Raw genomic sequence first — 26321 nt, 5'->3', positions numbered from 1 at the left:
ATACGAGCACAAAGATAAGTTTTAACACATAATTCAAACTCAGTCTTCAAAGCAACTCTTCAAAGACATGCACAGTATTTTTTTCTGTTCTATTAAAATGAACTTTGACATTAGCAGTGGAGAATGAAAATACTAAAATTAGCTATACATAATTTTAATTTCTTAAATGATTTCTACAAGGTTGGCACTATGCCCCCAACTCATTATCCACCCCACACCAATGCCAAAATAGGTTTGACAATCTCCCTTACAAGGTTGCATACCTAGAAGTGGCAAAAGCAGCTCTAAACTAATAGTTCTATACACTACTCTAAACTATTATCACTCTATTGTCTCAACTGAAAAAAAAAAATCGAGAGCTAAATTAAATACTAGTTTTTTTCCTACTGTCTAAAGTCAATCTACAGGACAGAAAGTATAGGTATATATATTTGATATTAAATATTTCAAATAAATTACCTTGATTTTTTTCAGCTTCTTCTACAGAACCAATATACTTAGTAGATACCTGATGATTATCTAATGAAGGGTCCAATGCATAACCTGAAGTAAAAAAGTACAAATCACTGACTCCATTTTTGCCATTTACAATTCATTTTAATTCTATACACATTTATTCATTTTATACTTTCCTTTCCAGATGTTTAAAATGGTCTCTTTAACATAGGACCAGTCCTTCTTTCCTGAGCTATGTTTCTATTTAGAATAATTAACCCAAATCCCAGGCTGGATGATGAATGACATCAGTAGAAGAGATGAATCTAGCATATTGACATTATATTGCTAAGGGCCTCTTAGACCAAAATATCAAACTTGACTCTTCAGTTTTCTAAGAGCTTAAACATATATGTACATCATGCATTCAGAAGTTTAGAGGAGTTCTTATCACGGCTCAGTGGAAACGAATCTGACTAGCATCCATGAGGATGTGGGTTCCATCCCTGGTCTCGCTTAGTGGGTTAAGGATCCAGTGTTGCCATCAGCTGTGGTGTAGGTCGCAGATGCGGATTTGACCCCCTAGCCTGGGAACCTCCATATGCCATGGGTGGTGCAACACCCCCCCCTCCAAAAAAAAAAGAAAGAAAAAAAAAATTTAGAATTTTTTGTTTTTTAGGTAACATGGCTTAGTTTATCAAATTATATAAACTATTAAGTATTTTTTAAAAAGAAACAGGGTAAGGAGAATTACATAAAATTTAGCTATTATTTTGAAAATGCCATACTCAGTGAAGATAGTCTTCTCTCCCAATTTAAAAACAGTATATTTCTACTTCATAAATCATTATTTATATTTCTTTGGTAAGAGAAGTTAGGCTATCCATAAGCACATGAATATACTCCTTCAACTAGAGTATGATACAAATGTGGTCTTCAGTGGTTTGTAGGAACTTTGGCTAAATCTATATTAACTCAAATCAGCTGGGGGTGCTAGCATGATAAATGTTTGGTAAAAATCAGTTTTAATAATAACCCACAAAAGAGAGTTAGATCATTAATTACTCTATAGCCTACAACCCATGTGAACAATCCTGAAATACTACGTAAATAAAAGTATCTGCTCATTTTTTTTAAAGTGTACATCCTAGTAGATATAGTTAATATTTCAATTTTCAGCCAAAGATTAAAGGGAACTTCTTCTGAGAAACGGAAAAAGATTTATCATCAAACATACTTTTAAAACAAACTAAGCATGTAGGTGCTCAGCTCACCCTCATGAAGTACTAGCATAGAACCAATCATGTGGGTATTTGCTCATCTGCATAAGTTTCTTTTCTTTTTTTTTTTTTTTTTAGTATTAAAACATGTTCTTAGCCTAAGGGGAGTTTGATGGCAGAAAGCAGCTTTGGAGCAGAATCTCTGAAATCACAGGTTCAAATTCCTTAAGTTATTTTGTCTTCCATCTCTTTGATGTACAGAATAGTGTGCTACAAAAGATTTTTTTAAATGAGCCTTTTTAAGGCTCATATAAAATCTAAACCAACACACCCTAAATCAACCCCCCCCCATCTCGGGAGTTCCTGTCGTGGCTCAGAGGAAACAAATCTGACTGGCATTCATGAGGACGCACGTTCGATCCCTGGCCTCTCTCAGTTGGTTGAGGATCTGGCGCTGCTGTGAGCTGTGGTGTAGATCACAGACGCAGCTTGGATCTGGCATGGCTATGGCTGTGGTGTAGGCCGGTGGCTTCAGCTCTGATTGGACCCCTAGCCTGAGAACCTCCATATGCTGCGGGTGCAGCCATAAAGAGACGGAAAAAAAAAAAAAATCTCAAACATAAAAACTTATCTAGAATATAAGATTCTATCTTGAAGGAGATTTACGTCTATATAATGGCACTGCATTATGTGTTTGGAGAGATGGTATAAGAAGCAGAGAGGGAAGGGAGATTGCTGGTCCTTCTTGTGGTCTCTGTGAGCACCAGTTCCCAGCTTATCTGGCCATAGTCTTCTTCAGGGGAATTTATATTCTCCTCCATCTCCACATCCTTTGTGCTAAAATCTTTACTGCTAATGTCACCACTACCACTACTGCCTCCCACTCCAGGTAATTAGGGGATGGCAGTATTTTTCCTTTACAAATAAGAGATGTTAAACATTTATCTATTTGTCTGTCCTGCAAGAAGTCAGCCAGTGACAGAACAAGATATAACCCTAACAACACAAAATTGTAATCCAAGTAGTTTTCTACTAACCTATGTCTCAAATAAGTGAATATATCCACATTTCAGTTCTCATCTACCTTTATGAAGTTTATTTTTCATTTTATCTTTTTAATGTAATTAATGTCTATTTTCTTTGTAGTCTTATTTGAAATGGCTCTAATAATAACAATTTTATTAGATCCTTAAGATCAGTAATATTAATATCTCAATAGGTAAATGAGAAGAGATTATAAACAACTGGCAAAAAAAAATGGTTACAAATATATGGAAAAACCATCAAACCTCACTAGTAGTCCAAAAGGATAAAATTAAAGAGATATATTTTGATTATCACATAAATCATATGGATCTTGAGTAAGGAGAAAATATGATTTTTATATATGGTAGTGGCAGTTTAAGTTGGGATTCTTTTGGAAAACAATTTGACAATATGTAACAAGAGTTTTAAAAACATTTACATTCTCAGACATACTTTTGGGGAATCATATTACAAAAATGAAAAAAAAAAACCCACAAGTTTTATGAACAAAGATATTCACCAGCACATTTTAAAAAGAATTTTACTGCAGTTTAACATATACATCATCATATTTTTAAAAATGAAAACTAGAAACTTGAATCTAAATGACATAAGGAATTTTTATATAAATTATGACATCTTCATTCAGCAAGGTATTTTTTAAAAATCATTTTAAAAAGTTAAGAGCCAATAATTAAGAATATTGGAATTAAAATTCAGTTAAAAATGACTATAGTTCTATTTCCCACTTCCACAGACTGGTGTAGAGAAATTTCTGGGTAAAAGGAGAACAAAGGGAAAGAATGGTCATTGAGAAGCTCCAAGTAAGACCAGGAAGGGAGCAGACCAGGAACCTAAGGAAAAGGGAGTAAAAAAAAAAAATTTAGATAGCTTAAGTCTCCTTTATTTTATTTTAAAGGAGACTTAAGCTGTCTAAATTATCCCTTAAGGCCCTTCCTGTTGAAGTCTTAACAAGCAAAGTCTTTGAAAAGTCTGTTTTATTATAGGCTAGAATATAATAAATTCATGATGCAATAGAGTTGATTTTTATGTACTACACTTATACTTTAGATTTACATGGGATCCCTTCTATAACCAATGGGTACAATGCATTCATAACCATTTTATTGGACTGGAAGTGTCATTGAACTCCAGTGAATCTTTTAGGAGATTTTAGAGACAGATATACAGTCCTTGCTATGACTTTTGGCACCTTGCCATGGTGGAATATGATTTAATATATGACAGTTGTTTTACAAGCAGTTTCCAAGAATATACTGTGGATAAATAACTAAGAAGATTATCTGTACTAAACCTCTAAACTACTTCACAGTGAATCAGTTTCTACCACTCACTAAAAACTAGAAAAAGTAATTTTCCAACATTAGAATAATTATGTAAGTTGTGATATAACCTATCAATGGAAATTACATAGCCCTTTCTTTCTTTTTTTTAAAATCTTTTTAGGGCTGCACCCACAGCACAGGGAAGTTCCCAGGCTAGGGGTCAAATTGGAGCTGCAGCTACCAGCTTACACCACAGCCACAGCAACGCAGGGTCAGAGCCACATCCATGACCTACATCACAGCTCACAGCAAGGCCAGATCCTTGACCCACTGAGTGAGGCCAGGGATCGAACCCACATCCTCATGGATACTAGTAGGGTTGGTTACCACTGAGCTATGATGGGAACTCCAGTTACACAGCTTTTTAAAATAGCTTTATTATAGGGAAATCTACTCCATAGGTTGTAATAACCTATATGGGAAAAGAGAATGGATATATAGGGAATTCCCTTACAGCGAAGGGGGTTAAGGTTCCAGCATTGTCAATGCAGTGGCTCAAGTTGCTGATGTGGTGCAGGTTAGATCCCTGGCCTGGGAACTTCTATGTACTGCAAGTGCAGCCAAAAAAAAAAAAAAACAAAAAAAAAACCATATATACATTACACACACACACACACACACACACACACACACACACACACACACACATTGAAAAATGCTTCTGAGAGGTTAGATCCCTGGCCTGGGAACTTCTATGTACTGCAAGTGCAGCCAAAAAAAAAAAAAAACAAAAAAAAAAACCATATATACATTACACACACACACACACACACACACACACACACACACACATTGAAAAATGCTTCTGAGAGAATATTAAAGAAAAAAGTTGGGAGTTCCCGTGGTGGCGCAGTGGTTAACGAATCCGACTAGGAAACAGGAGGTTGCGGGTTCGGTCCCTGCCCTTGCTCAGTGGGTTAACGATCCGGCATTGCCGTGAGCTGTGGTGTAGGTTGCAGACGCGGCTCGGATCCAGCATTGCTGTGGCTCTGGCGTAGGTTGGCGGCTACAGCTCCGATTAGACCTCCAGCCTGGGAACCTCCTTATGCCGTGGAAGCGGCCCAAGAAATAGCAAAAAAAAAAAAAAATAAAAAAATAAAAAATAAATAAAATAAAATAGATCCTTCTCTAAAAAAAAAAAGTTGCAAAATTTTCAGTTTAGAAGGATTATAGTTCTATAATACAAATATGTAGAGTAAAAAAGACTTGGAGGAATAAAGTTCACAATACTAAAAGTAGATATTTTAGTATTGTGGGTTATAGGTAAGCTTTTTCTTCTCTTTCCTAAATGTTTGAAATATTTATGTTATTTTTTAGTGAAAGTAAATGCTATTAAAAAGCATCATTGAATACATAATATTCCACATTATACTACTTTCTTAAATTTTTTGTTTCTGTTTTATAACAATAGAAGTTAATAGCAGATAGGGCAGAAAAATTTGTTTAGAACTTTAAAAAATTCTCTAAGAAATAAAGAGAGGAGGTATTAGAATTCTAACTGCAAAGAAAATGAGACAATGTTGCTGATATCCTTTTTTTTTTTTTTTTTTTTTTAAGGGCTGCACCTGTGGCATATGGAAGTTCTCAGGCTAGGGGTCCAATTGGAGCTACAGCTGCTGGCCTACACCACAGCTACAGCAATGCCAGACCTGAGCCGCGTCTGCAACCTACACCGTAGCTTGTGGCAACGCAGGATCCTTAACTCACTAAGCGAGGTCAGGGATCAAATCCACATCCTCAGGGTTACTAGTTCCACTGAGCCACAATGGGAACTCCAGCTATTTAAAAATGTGATTATTAAATATGTTCTAAGAAAATTCAAATTTTTCTTTTTCAATTACTCTTTCGGGAAAGAAACATCAGCACAAGTAATTCATCAAGAAAATCACAACTACAACAGGCTAAATACATTATCAGTTACTTTGCTCACCCAGCCTACCAAAAACCTCTTCAAAGCAGAAGGTGATCAGTGTGTCTGTCAGCCTACAGATGTGGATTATAGGAAGAGAAAGGAAAGGCACCACCAAATATGGACAAATCTGATACAAGTGACCAAGACCTCTGACCTGAGGAACCATCAACAGAGACATTATAGAGACCATTTTCTTTTAGAGGGAATTCCCAGCTTTGTATGCATATTTCTGAAATCCCACCATTGATAGGATGTAATAATTTACACAATAATTTTACACAATAATTTTACACAATGAATTTGGAGCCATTCTATTTTTTTATGTCCCTCAGTGATCAACAGAAAACTTTTCAAAGACAAAATCTGAGAAGCAGAATAAAGTCAATTAGTTTATAAAATTAAAAGTGTAACCTTTTAACACTATCCTGCTGTTTACCAACTTTCACTACAATCTGCATATAACACACATTCAATAACATGTTCATTAAAAAGTACAATAGAGAATATTCTGTTTTTAAGACTATAGAATACTTCTAGTACTCAGGAATCAGAGCAGGATAATAATGACAGAAAAAAATAGTTTACCTTCCATTTGTATAAATATTCATAGATTTGCATAAGAAAACACACTACTGTTTTTTTTTCTTTTTCTTTCTTTTTTTTTTTTTTTGTCTTTTTGCTATTTCTTGGGCCGCTCCCGCGGCATGAGGAGGTTCCCAGGCTAGGGGTCGAATCGGAGCTGTAGCCACTGGCCTACGCCAGAGCCACAGCAACTCGGGATCTGAGCCACGTCTGCAACCTACACCACAGCTCATGGCAACGCCAGATCGTTAACCCACTGAGCAAGGGCAGGGACCGAACCCACAACCTCCTGGTTCCTAGTCGGATTCGTTAACCACTGCGCCACGACGGGAACTCCCACACTACTGTTTTAAGTAATCCAGGTTAATAAATTTAAAAAGTCAGAAAATAAAATACATTATTACACCCACACACAACGCCACTTCTGATAAAGTCTAACTTGAAACTCTCATATCACCTTACCATATGTGGCAAAAGTTCTTCTTTGCTGTTCAAACATAAAGTCATTGATGTGAGCTGGTTCAGCATATCCAGAAAGCATATTTCTAGGGGCAGCCATTTGCTGCGTCCTAAAGGGGTTTTCTGGTCCAAACTGCAATGTTATAAGAGAAAAAAACAAACATTCTCAGTGTATAAAGCTAGACTAGTAGAATTATTGCACAATATGGTTTCAACTCTAATCATCAGGGACTGATTAACCTATTAGTGAACATGCTTACCTCATATAGACTAAACACATGGCTGATAAGCCTGTTTATCAGCCACTAGAATAGGAAAGCAACTAGTTCACCCAAGTCTATGTATAGCTATTTAAATTTAAATTAATTAAAATAAAATATTCAGTTCCTCAATCACACTAGCCACATTTTGAGAATTCAATAGCCATATACAATTATTGGATACTGTATTTTCATCATTGCAGGAAATTCTGTTTGACAATATTGCTCTAGATAACTGAGACTCACTATAATTTTGTCTAAACTAGGATTTGGGGGATTTTTGGTGACTTATTTTTAATCAGTAATGCCACCATGATATAACTGAAAAAATACACGTTTCTCTGCTACTAGAATTTGGGCTCCTCAAAGGTGGAGACTTAGAATCCTCAATACTTTCATAATGCCAGGGAAATAAAAAGCACTAATTAAGGAAAGGTTAATCAGAATCTCACTGGGGACAGAAGACAGGAAAATAGACAATAAAAGTAAGTGCCTGAAAAAGTCCCCAAGAAAAAAACATTACAAACATAAACAAAATCTCTTCACTCTGAAAAGTCATACTATGAAAGTCTTTCACAAAATAGTACCATTATTTTACAATGCTCTGAGTTTCTGGAATGGCTTTCCAAATGTTATTCAATTTGATCTATACAAACATTCTAGAAACTTAGATATTCTTGTTCTCATGTTAGAAATGAAGGAAAAAGCCAAGATGACAAATTTTACTTGCCTAGAATCAATAATTAATGCCATTACAAAAGGAATTGGGAAAATCTATTTTCTTTTTGGCTTTAGAAGAAAGAATAAAATGAACTTCCCATTTTGGAAACTGTGGAACTAGACAGGATATTTTTATTTAAATTCTATAAGATCTACTGTCATGATGAAGTATTTTGACATTAGAACAACTTAGGTGACTACTATTAGAAACCACCTTTTCTATATTTCCAGAGCCAGCAATATAAATTAACCAGAATGCTGTCTTCTCTACATATCAACATTATACTAGGCAAAAAAATCAGAATATAAATGTTAGATCTGCCTTACAATTCTTCTGCTCTAAAATACATTACTATATATTCCTTTCTATTGACAGCTTCCATTTCTAGGTTTAAAATGATTCAATCTTAAAATATCTTAATATATCTTAAAATTTACATATAAAGTTTTCATTACTATTTATTCTAAATTATAATAAAGGATAGTATAAGACTTTGCAACCCATATTAGTTCTTCCTGTGCTGATGAATGGAAATGTAGGGGGAAAAAAATCTAGACTGCTGAATATTGGAAGTTACAATTAACTTCATTCAATCTTGAAATTTATTACAAAAACAAGATTAAAATAAAGATAATAAAGTGACCTAAGTTTCCTAGATGCTCTAAATGCTACAGTCAATTATCATCTGTAAAGCAGCATGTGATATTTCTAGGGGAAAAAAATTCTGAAATGATAAAAATCTCCATTGCCCATACTGTTACCCTTATCACATATAATAAATTACAATCTTTATGCTTATACTTTCCAATTTAAAAAAGGAAAGTACAATTTCCATAGTCTAATTTCATTAAGATTTTACAAAAAGAGAACAATTCTTCTACAGGCCAAACATATCAAACTGGTTCCATCTTTTAAAGAAAAATTCTCAATTTTAAGAACTTTGATTTCCATAAGAATATAGATCCATATATTACAGTGAAGTATATCTTATACATGGTGCTATTCTAATGCAGTCTAAAAATTTAGAAGTGCTTATGTTTTACTGATACTTAAACTGAGACAAAGAAAAAATCTTCCACTGATACAGAAGCTGCCTGGGGGATAGGATGCTTCTACCTTAACTTTCTGGTTACTGGCGGCTACCGGAGCAGACCTCAAAGACAATAAATGTCAACAGATGAGGCAGAGAATGTAATTCAGTTAGGACTCAGCTCTAATTACTCAAAAAATGTCTCCCCGATGCTCCTGGTCTGTGTGAATATGCAACTCTTAATTCTGGGGTAGCCATTAAAAAACAAAATAACATATATAAAAACACATAGGGCACAGTCTTTAAGGCATCAGCCTGTGTGGACCCCTTTGCCTGGCAAAGCAATAAAGCTCTTTTTCTCCTTTACGCCCCTGCCCACCAAAAAACCTCCACGAAACTGATTTCTAAATAGTTCTTTTCAATTTCTGGTAGTAAATTAAGTTTAAGTGTATATTTGTTTTAAAAATACATATTCAATTTAATTAGGTGTGATGAGTACTTAATAGTTTTTAGCTAAGACAATACTGAAGTACACCATCGTCGATTACAATGATCTCCCATGTATAATACATATTTGAGTATTAATTTAGATCACTGCACCAAATAAGTAACCTGACATCTTTCATCCAAGTGAAGTGGCAATTTAACTGTAAACTTGGGAGGAAAGCATTAAAAAATTTTTTTTATTAAAGTATAGTTGATTCACAATGTTGTCAATTTCTGCTGTACAGCAAAGTGACCCAGTCATACATATATACATACACATTCTTTTCCTCATATTATCTCCCATCATGTTCTATCACAAGTACCTGGATATAGTTCCCTCTGCTATACAGCAGGACCTCACTGCTAATCCATTTAAATGTTGCATCTACCAACCCCAAACTCCCAGTCCATCCCACTCCCTCCCCTCTATCCCCTGGCAACCACAAGTCTGTGAGAAGAGTTTTTTGTTTGTTTGTTTTTCGCCGAGATTGCAACATGCAGAAATTCCTGGGCCAGGGATGGAACCCACTCCACAGCAGTGACAACACTGGTTCTTTAATCTGCTGAGCCACCAGGGAACTCCAGGTAGGAGAGATTCTTTTTCTTTTTTTAAACAGGATCCAGTTCAAAGTTGTTATTCTACATTAATTCATATTATTATTACTATTATGTTCATACGTATAAATGAGTATATGTTGTACTGGAAACCACAATCACAAGAGGAAGAAGTTGCTGTGCACGTGTGCTGAGTGCACATGTGCTGAGTGCACATGATTTGATTTTATTTTTAGTTTTTATTTTTTTAATTAAAGCATAGTTGATTTACAGTGTTCCCTCAATTTCCGTTGTACAGCAAAGTGACACAGTCACACCCAGTTCCCTATGCTGTACAGTAGGAGCCCGTTGCCCGTCCATTCCAAATGTTAGTTTGTACCTACCAACATTTTTAACTTAAGACACTGATTGACAAATCTAAGAGATCCATGTATTATAAGGCACTGGTTCTGAAGTCTTTAGCAGGTAGAGAGTACTTGAAGGTCAATGCCTAGCAGTATATCATATCGTAGGAATTAAATTTAAATAGATAAAAACTGACTATATGAAATCATAACCATAAGTTCACATATGGGGAAAAAAAACCCGGGTTACTGAACAAATAATCATATTAGATTGCTGGTAAATTTTTCATTAATATTTATTGCAGCAATCAATATATAAGATACTTAGAAATTTTTAGCGTAAAAGAGTATTTTTAATTATAAAAAATAATTACTATTTTCTACAAATTTGGAAATGATCATCACAATTCAATTTTGTTGGCAGAATGCTTCAATCTTGTAAGATATAAGCATAGTTTAAATATTCCTATAGCGTATTATATTAGTATTTCTATACCCTAGGGGGTCAGTTTCCTCATCTATAAAATAAAAGAATTGATCTCTATTATTTCTACAGTTCATTCTAACATTAATATTTATAATAGACCTTATGGACAGATTTTAAACAGTTACTGGCATATCTTCTCTAAACTTTTATATTTTTTCTATTTCCAAAAGTAATATTACTTTAAGAAGTCTGCAAATCTCTCTGAGGCTTGTGGGCTTTAAATGAGTCTAGAGAAGCTAACAAATAAACTGTTCTCTAAGTAGATCCAAAAGGATTGAGTGAGATGAAGAAAATCACTAGACTAAAACAATAGCCATTATGTCTTTAGGTTCTATCTGTAATTTGAGAAAGCTTATCTGGGTAACTAGGTAGACCAACTAGGAAAAAGTCTTTGGTTAGGCAGAAGAAATAATAATTTATAAAATAAAATAGGCAACTCATTAACTTACTGAGCTGATAAAGTAAAAAGCATAGGAAGGTAAGCTATAAATTACACAATAGCCTTCAAAATGGTCTTCGAGTTTCAGAGTGATTGTCAAGAATGATCTGGATTCAAATCCCCAAATATGTCACTTGGCAGGCAGTATAATCTGACAGCTGATTTCCTCACTATAAAGTAGTGATAAAAAAGTCTTTACTTCACAGGGTTTGTGAGGGCTGAATACAAAGCCCTGAGTGTGGTTGGCATAGTAGTAATAAATGCAAGTTTTGTTTCATTAGTCTCTATCCCTGTTGTTTTCTTTCATACAAGTTACCAAATTAATCTCCAAAAAAATTCAGCTTTGATTATGCCATTCCCTCATTAAAGGACCTTAGAAATCTATTTATCTATTAAAATAAAGACCAAACTTTTTGCCTTGGCCACTACACTTTGCCCAATACTTTTTATACAAAGTACTATTCAAGTTTTACCCTGTTCTCCTCTAGTGATAATGACTAAAACATTCCTGTTTTTTAGATCTTTTATGATTCCTGCTCTTCCCTCCTGCCTGGGATCTCTCCTCATAAAGGCCTAGCCACCAATGCCATTAATATTAATATAAATAACAATAAAAGCTATCATTTATTAAACGCTTACTCTGTGCCAGAGTTTCTGAAGCACATCACATATTATCTATTTTTCCTTATTACTTGGTAAAGTAGAAATCATCTTCATTTTATCTATGAAAGAAAAACCTAACATAATCCAAAGTCACAGAAGAGATAATAAGTGGTCTATTTAATCCCACCTCTTGTATTCTTAACCTGGAGTGTACTGTTCACTTCAAATACCATTACTTTCATGGAATGTTTTAGCTTTACAACCAGATGCAATCACTTCTTAAACTTGACTAGTGCTTTAAAGGCACTAAAGGAAACAGTCTGGTCTCTATGTTCAAGAAAAAAAAAAGCAAAAACATAGCATATCCTCTCTGGTAAACATTAGCTTAACGAGAGTGATGATATCTTATTTCTACGATGGATCCTCAATATACGGAAACTTGAATTTCATCTAGCAAAGTTCCAGGTAATACCTTTCCAGACTTTGCCACACAGACAGTAGTCATAAAGTTCAAAATTAATAATCTGTTGTGTCGCAGACAATTCATGTGACAACCAGGAAAAATTGTCATTTTTCTCTGCTTTTCAGTCTCATAACTCAAACTATTGACAACAAGCAATGAAGTGTTCCTAACATAAACTAGTTTATATATTTAATGTGAGGCTCCCTAACATGGGATAAAAAAGAACAGAAAATTAAAGGACTAATAATCCCCCAAAGAGGATGATAAACTTACTGTCTTGGCAAGAACACCACAATTTTTTTTGACCTTTTGAATTTTTCTTGGAAGTTTTGAAAACTAATTTCACAGCAATTAGTTATGCACATGATTTAAAATTTTTAAGATAAACAAATTTCACAGAAAATACACTGACAAAGGAATGTCATACACCATGCCATTTTCAAATTTTCTCATTTTCTGAATTCAGTGGCTGAAATTGAAGTTCTTTACATTAAAAAAAATTATGCAGCATATATAGTATACTATACATCTTTAATGTGCAGCATATATAGTATACTATATATGTTTAATGCGCCAGCTAAAACAGTGCCGAGGGATATAAAAGTCTATAGTTTGGCAGGTTATAAGGATTTAAGAAATAATGGAATAAAATAAAAAATGTGCCAAAGTCTCAGAGCACGAGAATGAGATTTCTGCTTACTATACACTCAGAGAACAGCTAGAGCACTATCTAAACACTAGCACTGACATCCTTGTCTGTGCTACGGATTTCCACTGCCATATTTTAAGTGACCATGGTAACCTTAGCAGGCAAATTATAGGAAAGAGCCTTATGACTTTGATATATCAAAAAGAAGACTGATAATATGCTAAAAAATGAAAAGAATTAAGAAGTACTTCTTTCTCCATCAGGATGCAGTAAGATTTAGATCCTCATCTCCATCTTTAAAGTGCTCTAGAAGATTCTGCTACTGAAACATAATTTTTTTAAACAATGACCTTTTTCTGGCATCTATATTTTGTCAATCAAGCATTATTTTTCCCTTTTTAAAGGCAAAATATCCAGAAATCAAATCTTTTCTACAAAGATTTTTCCTAAAATGGACAGCTTTCACTGTTTGGTTTTTTTTCTCTTCTTCATCTCTTTTAATGCTTCTGTCACTATTTATCATTATCAGAAAAAAGAATCCATTAGATGTCTGACTCAGAGCAAGCAATAAACAGTGTGACTATTTTCGAGCAGTGACCACATCAGGATAGCACTCTCCTTAGTATTTAACACAGCAGGATTTGTAACTAGATATTTCACAATATATTATGCATTAATGAGCTAATAAGTAAAAATTTTATCCATTATGGTTAATTTGTAATTTGTAATACTCCCTGAGAGGAAGATGTTAACTAAGTTCACATCTAAGAATCAGATATTTTAGGATTTCTTTCCTTTTTCAAAAGGCATAGTTCCGTGCTATAAGACAGCTGTATGTTGGTGGATAAACAGTACTGGATTTTTAAAAGTATTCTCACAAAAGTGTGGTATTTAAATATTTGGAGACTAGAAGGATATATTTTCCTTTTTCTTTTTTTTAACAGATAAAATTTACATACAATAGAATACATTTTCAAGAAGTTTAAATAGTATACTTCTGTTAGAAAATTTTGAAAAATTGACCGTTTATCTACCTACATATGATTTAAATACTTTAACAAAAGACACCTTTAAATATAATACATTTTCTTACCTCAGGAGCAAACATGGTCTCATAGGTAGGATTATACTGAACCTCTTTGACAGCAGGGTCAAGGTGAACTCCAGTCTCCAAATCTTCCTAAAAGAAAACCAAATGAATATTAAAGATTTGACAAGGGAGTTTCTCCATCATGGCGCGACGGAAATGAATCCGACTAGGAACCATGAGGTTGCGGGTCCATCCCTGGCCTTGCTCAGTGGGTTGAGGATCCGGCATTGCCATGACTGTGGTGTAGGTTGTAGACACAGCTCAGATGTAGGCCGCAGCTACAGATATGATTAGACCCCTAGCCTGGGAACCTCCATATGCTGTGGGTGCAGTCCTAAGAAAAGGCAAAAAGACAAAAAAAAAAAAGACCTAATCTTCTGGTTCCAAATTTAGGAGAAGCACTCTTTCTTTATTCAGCAAACCTTATTAGATAAGTGCCCAGATGGATGGTGTTAGGGACTGCACAGGAAACGAAAGGAGAGTAGGACCCAGGCTTCCAAGTCTAAAGTTTTATAATCTATGCCAATGTTTCAACCTTATTAAATTCTTCCCCCAATTTAATTAATGTAAAAATCTCATTTCCACTAGAGAATCACTGGTAGTCTACCTTCTGTGTAACCCCACCACTTAATAAATATGTATAACAGTGTTCTAGCCTGGACCTCTCTCCTGAACTCTAAAATTTCTACATCTGCACAACTCCACATGTTTTCTCTTAGGATGTCAAACAGACATTTCAAAGTTAATATATCCAAGAAGGGAACTTCTGATCTCCCCTCCTCCAATGACTTCTTCTAGCCTTCTCTAAATTAAGCACAATTCCCCTCTTAATTTACTCAACTGAAAACTGCCAGCGTTAGCCATGACTCTTCTTTCTTTCACATTGTAAATCCAATCCATCAACAAATCCTCTACCTTATATGCACACTCAGAGTTCAACTAGTTCTCAAGTCCTCTTTCACTATCACCTCAGACCACAGCTGGATTACTGTAATAGCCTCTAATTGGTCTTTGTGCTTCTGCCCTCATCCACCCACAGCCATAATCCATACAGAGGCCAGTGTGAGTCTTTTAAAATATTAGTCAGATTATATTACTCCTTTACTCTAAACTCTCTGGAAACTAGCTTCCCCACACAGGGTAAAGCCTAAAAAAAGGCCTACAGGGCTCATTACCAAGTTGTTCTCAGAAAGTGTAGTTCCCTAGGGTACTTTTGCAGGGCATTTTTGTCTTCCTATATGGTCCTGCCTAAGCATTTACTATTAAAAACATGTTATTGGTACACAATAACATGTTTATACATCAAACACATTATAAATAAATTAATTTAAATAAATTTAATTTATACAAACACATTATAAATAAATTTCCTTTAGGGTACTCAAGTTATATTTTGAACATTTTAAGGAAGTTATAGATCATCTAAGATTTATATTTATGTAAAGCTGGAATTACAAAATTGCTATTATGAAATGAAGCAGTTTGAATCTAACTGGTTGAGAATTCACCCTCCATAATTTGTCCCCTACCCCTACCAATTTCTGTCTTCGCCCAGCACTGAGTCTGTGCTCACTCTAATCCAGCCTCACTGGCTCATTTGTTATTCCTGGAATTCACCCAAAGACAATCCTTCCTCAGGACTCTGTACTTACTGTTCCCTCTTCTTGGAATGTCTTTTCTCTGGATATCCATGTGACTGTTCTCTCCTTCCTTTCAGGTCTCTGTGCAGTTTTTCTACTTTCTCCTTACCTTGCTTTCTTTTTCTCCATTATATTTATCATCACCTGATATATATTTATTGTCTACCTCCCTCTATTAAAGTATAAGCTACAGAAGTTGGATTTTGAATGCAGAAATATGTCCTTAACCCCAAGAATTATCCCTCTCATATCGCCATCCTTATTCTGTTGGCTTGTTACTGATATAGGATACATCTGTCAACACAATGCAAAGATAATGCAAAGTAATATTGCAAATTTTGAAAAACATGAAGTTGACTGTGATGCTAATGAAGAAGCAATGCCACCAACAAGCGAAGATCTGGTGGAGTTAGATCACCTAATGACCAAAGATCGGAAAACCAACAAGAAAACTAATAATATAGGCATTATCGTCCTAAAACTTTGTCACTATTAAAACACCCTCATCAAAGCAGGCAACTTAGTTTCTCTACTTTTCAAAGATAAGAGTCCCTCTGGTATGAGTCTCCTAATTGTCCTTCTTTTCTTGTTTTAAGATTGTCCATGTCTTTATCTTATCCTTCTCATGACTTTAATTTCTACCCCCAATTTTTATCTGTAGCCTTGACTACACCTGGCCTCTGTGTCCACATTATCTAATGGTCTGCTGAACTCCATTACATGGTTATTCCACAGCATCAAAAACTTTGCTATGTCCAAAACAGAAGATATCACTCCCTCCTGACTCTGTCACACACTAAGTCTTACTGATTCTACCACTGAAATATTTCTCTAGCAACCCTACTCCCACCTTTCCTTCTCTACCATTCCAGTTCAGACCTCATCATATATTTACTGATCTATTACAATATGCCCTTATCTGGTTTCATGTAGACCCATTTTTGTGGTATTACACTAATAGCCAATTTTTTAAAGTATCATGCACTTTCATGCTTTCTATGCTGTGGGCAATATTATTTTGTTTCCAATGCATTTCCTTTTATTATCTGATGATATGTCATCTTTTTCTTTTCCCTAATACCTTCCCTCCTCTTGGCTCAGGAAAAATGCTTTTTCATCCACAATCCTAAGAGATGCTGTACATAACTCCTAATAGCAATATTCTAAATGTGATATATTACTTGTTGCACATGACTTTTACTTATTTTATATCCTTACTGCCTAGTAGCAGGCAGAGCATTAAGTTCATGTTCAAGAAATATTTGTTAAATTAAATTGAAGAAATGTTAAATCAATACAGAAGTTAGAGAATGAAGGCCATCTGAAGATCATTGAATTAGGCAATTATGTCACGAAAAACCTTTGCCAGGGCAATTTTGGTAGTGGGGTGAAATATGGAAAACTAGTTGCAATGGCCAGAGGAATAACTGAGGGTTTTTTGCTCTTTCAAGACATTTGGCAGTAAAGAAGAGATGATGTTCCAGACTGAACGACTTTCAAGGTAAAATTAGGTTTTTTGTTTGTTTGTTTTGTTTTGTTTTTCCTTTTCAAAGAAAAGGCTAAGCCAAAAATTCAGTCAATAATAAGCTACAGCTGGAGTTCCCGTCGTGGCGCAGTGGTTAACGAATCTAACTAGGAACCATGAGGTTGCGGGTTCGATCCCTGCCCTTGCTCAGTGGGTTAATGATCCGGCGTTGCCCTAAGCTGTGGTGTAGGTTGCAGATGCAGCTCAGATCCCGTGTTGCTGTGGCTCTGGCTTAGGCTGGTGGCTACAGCTCCGATTCGACCCCTAGCCTGGGAACCTCCATATGCCGTGGGAGCGGCCCAAAGAAATAGCAAAAAGACAAAATAATAATAATAATAATAATAATAATAAGCTACAGGAAGGAGCAAATAAGGAGAAATGTATGATAAGAATGAATGGGTAATCTAAAAGATACAGACATGGAGAACAGACTTGTGGTTGCCAAGGGGGAGGGGGAGAGAGTGGGATGGATTGGGAATTTGAGGTTAATAGATGCAAACTATTGCATTTGGAATGGATAACCAATGAGGTCCTGATGTGTAGCACTGGGAACTGTCTAGTCACTTATGATGGAACATGATAATATGAGAAAAAAGAAAAAAAAGAAAAGAAAAAGATATGGTCAATCTGGAAGAAGTGGGAGGAAAGATAATCCAGGACACAGCCAATTAGCCTCTTAAAAGAGGACAGCCCTCTCTGCGATGAATCAGAGATGATGAAAACAAGAATGACTGATGGGTGATAGATATTTGGAGTTGGAGGGAGATGTTGGGAGTCACTACTGATCTTTTAATTTTCTTAGTGTAGTTTAGGAACACATGTCTTCACAGAGCAAGGGTGGTACTCAAGTTCATTTATTAATTCAATAAATACTGACTGTGTGCCTACTATGTGCTAGGCACTGTTGTACACCTATAGAAATAGACAAATCTCCCTGCCTTTGTAGAGCTTATATTTTAAAGGGGGAGAGAGACAATAACCAATATAATAAATGAGAGAATTTGCTGGAAGAGGGGAGGTGCTATGAAAAGAAGCATTTAACAACATCAGTGCCGGACCAGGATAGACGCATTATCTCACATAATCCTTACAACACTTCTGTGAAGTATTACCAAGATTAAGTCATTTACCCCAAGCCACCAAAAGAATAAATGAGAAAGAGAAAAAGTTAAAGTAGCCACAGTGAATAATGTCAAAAAGACCCAATTAGCAGCAAATAAAAAAAAAATACTGGCAGAGTACTGGTCAGGGTTCTTGGCTGCAAGCAGCTGAAACCCTCACAGGCTGATTAAATGGCACTGAATCCTTCTAAGTTTTTCTCAGAATTGCCAAGAAGGGTGGAGAATCAGCTTGGGGGAATAGACACAAATAAAAGGTGAGATTGGAGTTCCTGCTGTGGCGCAGTGGGTCAAGGATCTAGCATTGCCTCTGTGGTGGTCTGATCCCCAGCCCTGCACACTCGTTTAAGGATTCAGTGTTGCCACAGCTGTGGTGTAGGCTGTAGATGTGGCTTGGATTCAGTCCCTAGCCTGGGATCTTCCATATGCCGTGAGTGCAGCCAAAAAAAAAAAAAAAGAAAAAAGAAAAAGAAAGGAAAAGAAAAAGATGAGTATACAGATGGAATCATCCTCTAAAATCAGTCATATCTCAGACCCAGTCAGTGAGGACAGAACTTCACCAACACTGAACATCATTACTAAACTATCAGGGGTGCCACCGGCTGCTGTTGTCAAGACTTTTGGCCCAAGGAACTAGATGGTGCTGGTCACCACTGCCACTTAAAATATTCTATTTCTTTGCTTCTTTGTGGATTAGCTTTAGATTAGATTAGGTGGGTGTGGGAGTTCCCATTGTGGCTCAGTGGGTTAAGAACCTGACATAGTGACCATGAGGATGCAGGTTCAATCCCTGGTCTCGCTCAGTGGTTTAAAGTTGAGAGATATTGTTCTCATTAAGACTATTGAGGAAGGGGGCTCAAATACTAGGCCATTTAATTATATGATACATATATATTACACTAGAAAGCACACCAGAATGTTAATTAGAGAGAGTATCTACCTAGGACTAAGGAGCAAAACCCAATACCACAAAGTTAAAAGTTTACATACAAATGGCTTAAAGTACATAAAAACTAAACTACCTACTTTTCTAATATTCAATTTCTAATGATAATCTGCTTAAAATAGTAAGAGGTTTAGCCACATTCACACCTTACCAATTGATTTTTTTAGAATACAGTTGCTAGAACCACTTTATAATTTATCAGATTTTTCTGATTAAGGGTATTTTAAATATTCTAAATTTGAATTATTTTGAACAGAATACCACAAGACATCAAGTTTTAAATGCAAAATATAATTTAAAAAGAAACTACTCTTAAAAAGCAACAGTGGCAACAAACAAATATATAAATCAGTCCCAGTCTCTGGCTCCTGCTAAAATTATAGAACAAACTGAACAATTCTTCAGGAAATGAAGAATTATTAATTTTACATTTAATTAGAAAAACCTGGACAATACCACAACCTTGTTTTAATACCCATGAGGGTTCAATAACAGGCATGCAACTGAAATTAAAAGAGAATTACAAAGGATTTCTATTCAGCTTTAATTATCCATAAAAATTAAAGTGCAATAAATGAAGAGCACCCTATGCATCAGGTAAGTTTAAATAGGTTATCTGGGAGTTCCCGTCATGGCGCAGTGATTAATGAATCCGACTAGGAACCATGAGGTTGAGGGTTCGATCCCTGGCCTTGCTCAGTGGGTTAAGGATCTGGTGTTGCCGTGAGCAGTGGTGAGGGTCACAAACGCGGCTCAGATCCCATGTTGCTGTGGCTCTGGCACAGGCTGGTGGCTATGGCTCCGATTCGACCCCTAGCCTGGGAACCTCCATATGCCGCAGGTGTGGCCCTGGAAAAGACAAAAAAAAAAATTTTCTTTTGTTGATTCAAAGTTATTGAGAATGAAATTAAATAATATTTATTTTTTAGTTCATTTCACTTTTTTTTTTTTTTGGTCTTTTTGCCATTTTCTTGGGCCGCTCTCCCGGCATATGGAGGTTCCCAGGCTAGAGGTCGAATCAGAGCTGTAGCCACCAGCCTAAGCCAGAGCCACAGCAACGCGGGATCTGAGCCACGTCTGCAACCTATACCACAGCTTAGGGCAACGCCGGATCGTTAACCCACTGAGCAAGGGCAGGGATCGAACCTGCAATGTCATGGTTCCTAGTCGGATTCGTTAACCACTGCGCCATGACAGGAACTCCTCATTCCACATTTCTTACTGTTATACAAGTAAGAAAGTATACGTAAAAGTACTTTGTAAACTATAAAGCAGGATATCAATATTAACCATTATTATAAACTATCAATTTATGGTATAGGTGTTTCCCAGAAAGTGGAAATGAAGAGACTTCCTAAAATGGGAGTATAAGTGGCTGAGTTAAAAAAACAGAAATTCATATAAAGATATCTTTTGAGTGTGACCCTTAACACAGAGAAAAAAAGACTGTAATAAAAGACAAAGATGAATATTATGTAATCATAAAGGGGTCAATCCAGCAAAAAGATATAACATTTGAAATAACTATGCACCCAACATAGAAGCAACTAAATATAAAAAGCAAATATTAGACCAAAAGGGGAGAAACTGACAGCAATACAGTAATAGTAGAGGACTTTAATATCCCATTTATATCAATGGATAGATCAACATCCCATCCAAGAGCAGCAGAATATACATTCTTTTTAAATGCATATGGGGCTTTCTCCAGGATAGAGCATATGTTAGACCACAGAACAAGTCTTAATAAGTTTAAGAATACTGAAATTACATCAAGCATCTTTCCCTGCCAAAATAGTATAAAACTAGAAGTCAATTACAAGAAGAAAGCTAGGGAAAAAATCACAAATATGTGGAGACTAAACACATGCTACTGACCAACCAATGGGTCAATGAAGAAATCAAAGAAGAAATTTTTAAAAAATCCTTGAGACAAATGAAAATGGAAGTACATCATACCAAAATATATGGGATGCAACAAAAGCAGTTCTAAGAGGGAAGTCAGAGATACAGAATTACCTCAAAAAACAAGAATAAACTCAAATAATCTAACTTTACACCCAAAGGAACTAGAAAAGAAGAACAAATAAAGCCCAAAGTTTGTAGTAGGAAGGAAATAACAAAGATCAAAAAGGAAATAAAGGAAATAGACTAAAAAGACAACAGAAAGAAAAAACAAGAGCTGGTTCCTTGAAAAGATAAACAATAGTGATTAAGTTTTAACTAGATTCACTAAGAAAAAAGAGGATGAAATAAGATCAAAAATGAGAGAAATTACAAGTGATACCAGAGATATAAAGGATCATAAGAGACTATTGGGAAAACTATATGCCAACAAATGGGACAACCTAGAAGAAATAGGGTTAAATTCCTAGAAACATACAGTCTTCTGAGACTGCGTCATAAAGAAATTGGAATCTGACTGACCAATTACTAGTAAGGAGATTGAATTGGTAGTCAAAAAACTCCCAAAGAACAAAACTTTAGGACCAGATGGCTTCACTTGTGCATTCTACCAAACATGGAAAGATTTTTAATACCTACCCTTCTCAAACTCTCCCATAAAACTGAAGAAGAGAAAATGCTTTGGAACTTATTTTATAAAGCTAGTATTACCCTGATAACAAAACCAAATGACACCACAAAAAAAGGAAATTACAGACCAATATTCCTGATAAACTTAGATGCAAACATCCTCAACAAAATATCAACAAACCAAATTCAACAATATAATAAAAGGATCATACACCATGATCAAGAAGGATTTATTCCAGGGATATAAGAAGGATTCAACATCTGCAAATTGATGAACATGATATATACCACATTAACAAAATAAAGAAAAAATCATATGATCATCAAAATAGATTCTTAAAAGCATTTCATAAAATTCAATACCCATGCATCATAAAAACTTTCAACAAAGCAATTAAAAAAAAGACAAACTAAAACTGCAAGCAGTTGCCACAAGTTAACTGTCACTAAAGGACATGAAGTATGCACTCTAGGCAGAAAGAAAGCAATCTCTTGCATTTGAGATACAATAATCAGCATCATTCTCTACAGTCTTGTGAGCTTTTAAATATATATAAAATACACAAGACAACAGCTACAGTAGACGTAGGGGATATGAATAAAACTGAACGATTCTAAGGTTCTGGCACTGTTCAGTAAGAGGCTAAAATATTGATTAATTCAGACATTTTGATTCATACTACCTTTGTGCCATTCTACAAGTCTATTATATGTAGTTCACAGTTGTCGCTTGGATTTGAGCCTTGGCCTGGGAACTTCCATATGCTGCCAGCACAGGCAAAAAAAAATTTTTCCTATTTTTAAAAATTTTGGCCCATAGGTTACTAAGTATAATTTCATAATTTTCAAATATGGGGATTTTATAGTTACCTTTTGGGGGCTGATTAGCTTAGATGCATTATGGTCAGAGAATATGATGTGATTTAAAATGTACTGAGATTTATTTTACGGCCTAGTACAGGGATTGGCAAACAACAATTACTGAGCCAAGTTTAGCACACAGTCTACTTTTGTACCAACAAGCTAAATAAATATAAGATATTTACATTTTAAAGGGATGTTTAAAAAAAAAGAAGTTCCCGTTGTGGCTTAGTGTGTTAAGGACCAGACATTGTCTTTGTGAGAATGTGGGTTTGATCCCTGGCCTTGATCAGCGGGTTGAGGATCTGGTCACAGATGCAGCTCAGATCTGGTGTTGCTATGGCTGTGGCCTAGACCTTAGCTGTAGCTCCAATCTGACCCCTGGCCCCAGGGAACTTCCATATGCCACAAGTGTAGACATTTAAAAAAAAGAAAGAAAAGAAAGATGGAAACACAAGTAGTAAGATGTGACAAAGACTGTATTTGGCCAGCACAGCTTAAAATATTTATTCTCTAGCCCTTTACCAAAGTTTGTCAACCCTTGGCCTCACATACGGTCAGTTTTTAAAATATGTTTTATTAGTGCTTGAAAACAATTTTCTGAATTGAGTGCTATGTTCTTTAAATCCTTTAGAAAGTTTACCAATTTTGTTGTTCAAATTTTCTGTATCATTATTGATACTGTTTTGCTTGTTCCATCAATTATCGAAAAAGGTATATTAAAATCTGCTATAAAAATAGATTTGTCAATTTCTCTCATAGTTATAAATTTTTTTGCTTAAATATTTGGGCTTATGTTATTAGGTGCATGTAAATTTTAAATTGTTATGTACCTCTTTGTGAACTGAAATGTCTATCATTATGATCCTTCTTCTATTTTAGAGTCTATTTTATTGAACCTAATACAACCAATGCCATTTTCTTTTGCTTAGAATTTGCCTGATATATTCTTTTCCCTCTTTTTATTTCTGATCTTTCTGGAGATCTTAGCAACCATGACAAAGCAAGAAAAAAGGGTTAAAAGAAAGATTTTAAAAAAATACTGTCAGGTTTGCAACTGATACATTATGTAAGTAGTAAGATCACTCAAAAAATTAAATAACAGGAAAAAAATTATTTTAATGGCATAAAAATAAAATGCACCTAGAAATATTTGCAACAAAACTTCAAGATATTGATGGAGAAAATTGTAAACTTTCACAGAAATCAAAAACTTAAAACATAGATGAATGAACAGATACAACACTGTCTTTATTTATTTTATTTTATTTTTTTTGCCTTTTTGCCTTTTCTAGGGCCCAACCTGCAGCATATGGAGGTTCCCAGGCTAGGGGTCCAATCAGTGCTGTTGCCGCCAGCCTCCACCAGAGGCACAGCAACACAGGATCCAAGCCGCATCTGCGACCTACACCACAGCTCATGGCAATGCCAGATCCCTAACCCACTGAGCAAGGCCAGGGATCGAACACGCAACCTCATGGTTCCTTCCTAGTCCGATTCGTTAACCACTGAGCCACGACGGGAACTCCAATATAACACTGTCTTTACATTCATCTCTGATTCAATGCAACCTTAAAGTCTCACTCAGATGTTAGTCGACCTAACAAGTCGACCTAACAAGTTAATTCTAAATCATATATAAAATTACAGGGGGCAAAAATAGCTAAGATACTTTTGAATAACAACAACAAAAAGTAATGGAGGTACAGTGCCAGACAGAACAACCTTACTAAAGATCAAGCCGTATTATTAAAAATGTTCACAACACACACAAAAATTAATTCCATGGGGATTAATAACTTAAATGTGAAAGGCAAAAATACAGTGCTTTCAAAAGACAAAATGGAAGCATATTTTTATAACTTGGGGAGCAGGAAGGATTTCTCAAGTAATAAATAGGAACTACAATCCATAACAAACCACAAACAAATTTGCAACACACATAACTGACAAAGGATAATATCTAGAGTACATAAGATCTCCTACAAAAGGAGAAATACAACCCAATAGCAACTTCACAAAGAAAAGAAAATCAAGTCACCAATAAAATGTAAAATCTGTCATTAGTGTTCAGGAATATAGATTTAAAACATTGCATAAGTTTATATTTTGCCAAAATGCTTGCTATTAGTCATAGTGCGGTTTGTAAAATATAGATGAACATATTTGTATGCTTCACATCTCCTCCCTCGAACATTTTTCGATCACTAAATGTACTAGGTATAAGCTTTTTTACAGCACATTAACAAACTAGTGATGATCAATATCCCTACTCTCTCATCATAGAACATAGATCACTGGGGGGTTTAACCCCAGCTCTTCTTCTTTTTTTTTTTTTTTTTGTCTTTTTGCTATTTCTTTGGGCTGCTCCCGCGGCATATGGAGGTTCCCAGGCTAGGGGTCGAATCGGAGCTGTAGCCACTGGCCCACGCCAGAGCCACAGCAACACGGGATCCGAGCCGCGTCTGCAACCTACACCACAGCTCACGGCAACGCCGGATCGTTAACCCACTGAGCAAGGGCAGGGACCGAACCCGCAAGCTCATGGTTCCTAGTCGGATTCGTTAACCACTGCGCCACGACGGGAACTCCCCAGCTCTTCTTCTAATGTACCTCTGATACCTTATGCAGTTTCCTCCTGGATTACCTTACTTTTAACTTGAAGTGACTGAACTAAGTGATTTCTAGAGACATCCCCTTAATACCACTCAAACAATGTACATTGACTCTCAACATACATGCTTTCTCAGGACTTTCTTTTTCACTTCCTCTTTCATTTATTTTTCTCACTAAATATATTTCTCTTAATCTTGTGTACAAGGCATTGAAGACATGAAACTAAATAGACACAACAATCTCAGTTCTCCAGGATCTGGTCTAGGCAAAGAGAAAAAAATTAACAAAACACAGCAATGTTGCTAGTGCTATAACTAAGGTGTGGAAAGGGAACTGACACAAGAGGAAAAGTGCACTGAGACAGAAGAGTTTTGGTGAGTGAGGTGAGGGGAGGCACGAGGCAAGGGACTGCCAGGGGGAGAAACCAGTATGGGAAAAATCTTGACAGGAAAAAAGAAAATAAGGCTTAGGGGGCTTTGTAGAGAGTTCAACATGGGAGAATGGCAGGCCTCATACGTTTCATAAGGAACTTAGAAATTACCCAGCAGGCAATAGGGTGTCTTTGGGCAGGGAAGTGATATAACACTGGAGCTAAGAAAGATCACTCTGAGTGAACTGTGGAGGAAAAAAGTGGCTATGGAACTGGGAGGCAAGAAAGGAAGAAGTAAAAAGACCAGTTAGAAGGTCATTATAATTGTCTTGAAGAAAAATTTTAAGACTCTGGTCAAGAATTTTTAGAAGCTGGAGAGAGGATTAAGATGGCGGAATAGAAGGACTGGAGCTCAATTTCCCTCCTAAAAACAACAAAATTCACAACTAAAGGCTGAGCAATCTTCACCCAAATGGACCAGAAACCTTAAAAAAGATACCCTACTCCAGAAGAAAAAGAGGAGGCCACATCAAGAGGTAGGAGGGGTGATTTCGTGACATAAACAACCCCATACCTTCCGGGTGGGAAGCTCCACAGATGGAA

At 35.7% G+C, this 26321-nt stretch overlaps 2 protein-coding genes across 3 annotated transcripts in view; one reads left to right on the top strand and one right to left on the bottom strand.

Annotated features, from left to right (window-relative positions):
* Positions 1–26321, top strand: part of WASF1 (WASP family member 1) — a 140427-nt gene that overhangs the window by 38041 nt on the left and 76065 nt on the right. Inside the window, exon 1 of one of the 2 annotated variants that reach the window (XM_047762640.1) lies at positions 17199–17248. The exons of the other annotated variant lie outside the window; for it this stretch is intronic. The gene's annotated coding sequence lies outside the window, so the exon portion shown is untranslated. Of the gene's footprint in view, positions 1–17198; positions 17249–26321 lie in introns of those variants that run through there. 2 annotated transcript variants of the gene reach the window in all.
* CDC40 (cell division cycle 40) overlaps positions 1–26321 on the bottom strand; it is a 54147-nt gene that overhangs the window by 21639 nt on the left and 6187 nt on the right. Inside the window, exons 3-5 of the mRNA XM_047762617.1 lie at positions 14111–14197; positions 6984–7113; positions 460–543 (exon numbers count right to left, since the gene is read on the bottom strand). Of these exons, the coding sequence (XP_047618573.1) occupies positions 460–543; positions 6984–7113; positions 14111–14197 (301 nt within the window). The remainder of the gene's footprint in view (positions 1–459; positions 544–6983; positions 7114–14110; positions 14198–26321) is intronic.

Source organism: Phacochoerus africanus, chromosome 2 (genome assembly GCF_016906955.1).
Source record: "Phacochoerus africanus isolate WHEZ1 chromosome 2, ROS_Pafr_v1, whole genome shotgun sequence".
Taxonomy (NCBI): domain Eukaryota; kingdom Metazoa; phylum Chordata; class Mammalia; order Artiodactyla; family Suidae; genus Phacochoerus; species Phacochoerus africanus.
This window is presented reverse-complemented; position numbering and strand designations above follow the sequence as displayed.